General features: G+C 46.3%; 1 protein-coding gene across 1 annotated transcript; it reads right to left on the minus strand.

The window, feature by feature from the left end:
- Nucleotides 1–410: 410 nt before the first annotated feature.
- LOC125529612 (26S proteasome non-ATPase regulatory subunit 8 homolog A-like) lies at nt 411–3,469 on the minus strand. The gene is made up of 6 exons (XM_048694026.1): nt 3,161–3,469; nt 2,923–3,001; nt 1,893–1,995; nt 1,025–1,288; nt 829–940; nt 411–736 (listed from the first exon to the last, which is right to left on the minus strand). Exons 1-6 carry the CDS (start codon nt 3,263–3,265, stop codon nt 596–598), a joined length of 804 nt encoding a protein of 267 aa, XP_048549983.1. The 5' UTR covers nt 3,266–3,469; the 3' UTR covers nt 411–595.
- Nucleotides 3,470–5,466: the final 1,997 nt, after the last annotated feature.

Here is a 5,466-nt window from a genome sequence, read left to right on the forward strand (position 1 = left end):
GATATGATATGAAAACAAGCTAAATGATTGTGCTGGAAGAACACATGCAAACTGGGCAGATGATTATTGTACCGTAGCTAGCACTTTTTCTTCTTTTTTGTACATGCGCTCTATGATCGTTTTGTACATTTGTGTTTCTGGTTTTACATTTGGCATAATTCCCTGTCAATATATTGCATTCATGTCCTGTTTGCTGCAAACATGTAGGACATTCTTTCCTTCATATATGTTGTTCCTTTCAAGATATTTTTTATATGACTTCTGCCACTAAACTGGCTGATCATCTGCCGGTAGGCGACCATTGTGAATGAAAAAGGCTCGGCGCGAGCAGCATCAACTGCCAAATATGTTGTGGCCGTCAACCTTGCCTGTAGGCGACGACAGTGTTGGACTTGCTCTTACACAATCAATTGACTAACATAACAAACGTTGTTTCTTTTGCCATTTTAAGCCGACATTTCACAGTTGTGTATCTTTGGAAACAGTGGGTGAAACAATCGATTTAACAAAATAGTACAGCTGAGTCACAGGGCGATCCAATAATCCACCTCTTCATGGGAAATTCAGTCCAAAGATGAAAAAAGAGGCAAACAAATCACACAATCCTCTCCAGCTCCCTCGCGTAGCCGAGGGTCTGGTTGATGACCGGCGCCGCCGGGATCTCCTTGCAGGGCTGCGACTCCTTCACCTTCTGGAACAAGACCCGGCCATCCTTGACATCCCACTCGGGGTGTTCCTGTTGACAACACGACGATACTTTACATCCCACACGGGGAGTCATAATAACTCACGCAATTCACACCGGGAGCACAAGGCATGTTACTTTACCTCTGCGATGTACTGTTCCAGTTCCTTGTCGGAGCTGAACTTAAACATCTGCTTCGCGTCGTTTATTGACAGGTAATCATATCCCTTCTCGCTGCACCCAGCTATCTCGTCTCTGCGGGCGCAACAGATATCATCACAGTGATGCACAGCAGCACAAGGAGCTAACTGGAAGGGGTGGAGACAGAGACCGACTTACCTAACCGTTTTGACGAGAAGGTCCATGAAGTATATGTAGGTTTCATGAGGCGCGGTTTGTCGAGCGCTCAGCACGCGGTTGTATGCGCCCTCCATAAAGGACTGCTCGAGCTCAACCCCGTGCTTGATGTAAGCATTATCCAGCGCTTTGGCGGGAAGAAGCTCCAGCTCAGTGTGGAACTCCGCAATTCTATTCTGGACTAACAGCCTCAGAAGGTTAGCCCCCATGATTGGGTACTCCTCCGATGATGGAGGAATTATGCCACTGCAAGCATCAGCATGAATTAGTACGATATAGTACAAGCAGCAAATCCAACTTGCTCCTAGGTAAAATAACCTTCAACAAGTCCAGACATTTTTTAACTTGTTCTGGACTTGATAAACCAGGCATATAAAACTGAATAAGATGCGAAAACAATTCTGCTATGATATTAGAAACACAAAACATTTGCCAGTCTGGCAAGGGCATCATGGCTCACCCGCAGGCCAGAAACCTGAGAGTTCGATACGAAACCCAATCTACATGTCTAACTTAACTGCGACTTGCAAACATAAATTCCCAACTCAGCCCCTGTTCCATATTCGACTACCCAACTGAACCAGCAAACTTGGCACAACATAAATCATGCAAGATTAACCCAAAAACTCATGCAAGACTAACACAAAAACCTATTTTGGTTTAACTCATTTGGCAGCTTATTATGCCCAAAGAAAACCAATAATTTATACTTATTTGTTTTGACTTTACCAACTGAAAGCCCAATGGATGATGAAGGAGAACAGGGAACAATACACGTATTAAATGACAGCCTACACAATGCATAGACAGAGAAAACAACTGCAAAGTGGTAAAAAAAAAAGGAACTAACCATGTGTCCATGTAATAGGGCTTGAGCTGGCAGAAGTCCCTTTCAAATGCATCTTGGTCTTCCATTTTCACACTCAAAATAACTGCCTGCTCATAAATTTCCCCTGAAATGTTTCAGGTAGATTTAGTGGCTGCTCTATTAAGGATAACCACAAGACCAGAGCATATGTTTCTAAATAGCTGGGCCATAACACTATAGACACACATTTTCCTTTTAGAAAAAAAAAACAGGGCATAGGTTACGACAATCAGACAGAAGGGTTGGGTTCATTCATGGCGACAGCATATGAACGATCAATTCATGAACTGCAACATAGTGATATCTGAATGACCGAATCTTATATCATCTAATACAAATATCCAATGCAGCATCAGAGGTCAAGTCGAAAAAGAGAGCCGTTATTCCAGAGTTGACACTCTGACACTGACAAGCATCACTAGCGTCAGTTTTAACTCCTAAGATAGAACAAACATTCAAATCAAATCATCTATAAAAATTCATATATGGCTGCAACCATTCGACTGAAACTCCTAAAGTAAAATTGCATGACCAAAACAAATCAGTGTTAGGCGTGCAAAGATCCCCCACCACATCCTCGAGCTAGCTGCATCGAGCAATTAAACATACCAACTGTTACAGAAAGACCACACATGAATTGCCGGCTAACTAAACAAAGTTTCAGTTCAACGGCACTGAACGAGTCATATCGCAAGAATAATCAAACATGACTACAATCTCAGACAGCGTTACAAAAACCAGATAACCACATCACACATCAACCAAACACAGACCAACCTTCACACAGAGTCAAAATCCCCTCACCGACACAATCTTCAAAACAAATCAGTATATACCTACACACAGAATCAAAATCCCCTCACCAACACAATCTTCACATATACCTACACTACACACACCATAATAACATGGTAACCTAGCAAGAAAAAATCGCACCCAGCACACACATACGGAAAGCATCATTGCAACCACCTGACGACAATTGATAGAGAAAAAAAAAAGGTTATCTTACTCGCAAGCTTGAGCTCCTCCACGGCGTTGGGCGTCTGCTGGAACAGCGGGGGTACGCTGGGGAACTTGGTGAGGAGGACCTGCAAGAGGAGGAAGCTTCACCTGTCAATTCACCAGAAGATGGACCTCTCCCTCCCCAGCGGCGAAACCACCGGCGCCGCCGATCCAACCAGAACTAAAACCTAGAAAAGATGCGAGCTTTCCGAACCACCCGGCGGAAGGGAAGGGGGCGGGCGCACCTTGAGCTGCGAGAGGAGGGTCGAGCAGACGTCGAAATTGCTGGCCTTGAAGGCCGCCTTGAAGCGGTCGAACAGCTGCGTCACCTCCACCAGCTTCGGATCCATCGGAGGCGGAGGGCGGCGGCGGAGCTGGAGCTTCGAGTCGAGTCGCGGATTGGAGCCGAGGCTGAGTGGGATCTCTCCTGCGGCGGGAGAGATCGAGGCGGAAGATTAGGGTTCGAGTCTCCTCCAAGGCTCGATCGGGCGCCGCGGGGGAAGAGCTAGCGGCTGTGTATACTCCTCCTCTGGGGCTGTCCTACTCGGCTTCCTCCTCTTTCTGTGAAAAAGAAAAAAGAATAAAAAAATCAGAACGCTTTTTTTATTATTGTAGGAAACGCGAAAAACAACACGTAGACATGACATAATTTTTATATTTGCGAAATTCCACTTTGCTTTTTATTTAAGAAATCTATTACCCCAACTAGTACAGTACGAACTAGACCTGGGCATGGGCAGCCGAAAAAACCTGGGCCGGGCTCAGGCCTAGAAATTTGACCCGTTGCGTATGTCAGAGCGGGCTCAGGCCTAGAAATTTGACCCGTTGCCTCAGGCCAGGCTCGGGTCTGGGAAATATGTCAGTTTACACGAAGGCCCGACTCGACCAGGGCCGAAATTGATGTTTTTAGTTTCTTCGGCCGGGCTCAGGCCTACATATACGTTTTCTTGGCCGGGCCGGGCCAGGCTCGGGCTTAGACTTTGCAGGTTGTGCTTTGACAGGCCCGACCCGAAACCCGACCCAACCCGAGGAATGCCCAAGGGCAATGCTACGCGTCCAACCCGATGATAAACCAATTAGATCGTCCGCCTCGGCAACCGTCAGATGTCGTCCAACACATCCGTCCAATCTTCTGACCCAGCCAATCAAGGACCTTTGCAACAGCTACTAGCATGTTGTGCTTAGGGGCTTTTGCAACAAGGACCTTGTTTCAAAGGTCCACCAAGACAGCAACTGCCCGAGATAGGCCACACCCTAGGCTAGAGCATAGCCGCCATACCATGGCCCGAGCGTCTCGGCCATAGAACACCGTCGCTCGCCGGAGTTGCTCCTCCTCCTCAACATTAGCCCCGCGAGCAGCTGCCAGCTCCACTCCAACACGACGGCAACGGCCTCTCATGTCGGACGCTCCTTTCACGTTTTTATGCAACTCGGACTATGTTTCTGAAACATTCTTCATGTTGCAATGCCTGACCTCTCACTCTCTAACGTCGGGCGCTCCTTCCGCGCTTTCTGCAATAGGGGCTGTGTTACTAAAACAAGCCCCCTGTTGCGGAACGGGCTATGTTTCTGAAACAAGACCCCTGTTGCGGAAAACCCCTTCACCACCAAATCATTTTTTGTTTCTGAAACAAGATGTCTATTTGCATAAACCTTTTGAAATAAGACCCCTATTGCACAAAAAGAAACCTTCACCATCAAATAGTTTTTCGTTCTAAAACTAGTCATCTGTTGTAGAAATCTACTGAAACAAGACCCTTGTCGCGCGACAAAAACTGGTTGCATGGGACTTGCGCGAGCCTCGGTCAGGATTGATCCGACGGCTAAGCAAGCGTCGGACGTTGCGCGTGCATCAGCCAGTTGAAGGGTAGCGTTTTCCTACAAATAAAACCTTGAAAAATAAATACGGCCTCCATCCAAATGTATCCATCGCTAAAATGAGTGTATCTAGACGTGTTTTAGTGTGTCGATACACTCATTTCGGCGAGTTCTGATGTCCAACGCTTCAAATCAATTCGAGGGTTCAATGGCGACAACTAATGCTCTGGGTTGATGGTCAATAGAGGCACGTGCATGAAGACTTTCTGATTGTCATTGGCAAGGTCAAGCCGACTCCGGAAGGGGAGCGGTGACGGCGGTGCGTCGGCGACTTTGTTCTAGCAGTGGTAGTGTTCGGTGGTGTAGGTCCTCGATGTAATTTTTATTGTGTTTGAGTTACTTTGTATTCCTTAGGAACCATTATAATAGTGGAAATCTTATATGGGAAACGTTAGAATAATCCTAAAGCACTGTAAGTTGTCATGTCAGAAATTCAACCGTTTGCTGCGAACATGCTAGTGCGAATGCGCGAGCATCCACTCACATACAAAGCTGGTACCCCCTAAAAGATCGTAGATGTCGCCTAGAGGGGGTGAATAGGCGCTTTAAAATAATTACTGTTTAGGCTTGAACAAAAGCGGAATAAAACTCTAGCGTTTATTTTGTCAAGCACAAAACCTAAAACGACTAGGCTCACCTATGTGCACCAACAACTTATGCTAGGCAAGATAAA

This window comes from Triticum urartu, unplaced genomic scaffold (assembly GCF_003073215.2).
Source record: "Triticum urartu cultivar G1812 unplaced genomic scaffold, Tu2.1 TuUngrouped_contig_5723, whole genome shotgun sequence".
NCBI classification, from domain to species: Eukaryota; Viridiplantae; Streptophyta; class Magnoliopsida; order Poales; family Poaceae; genus Triticum; species Triticum urartu.

What these genes read in the sequence shown, in the direction of transcription:
- LOC125529612 (XM_048694026.1), bottom strand. Translation starts at nt 3,265, where the DNA reads ATGGATCCGAAGCTGGTGGAGGTGACGCAGCTGTTCGACCGCTTCAAG. An exon ending in CCCTCCTCTCGCAGCTCAAG is followed by an intron (nt 3,002 to 3,160) that starts GTGCGCCCGCCC and finishes CTCCTCTTGCAG; the next exon opens with GTCCTCCTCACCAAGTTCCC. An exon ending in CTTCTCGTCAAAACGGTTAG is followed by an intron (nt 941 to 1,024) that starts GTAAGTCGGTCT and finishes TTGCGCCCGCAG; the next exon opens with AGACGAGATAGCTGGGTGCA.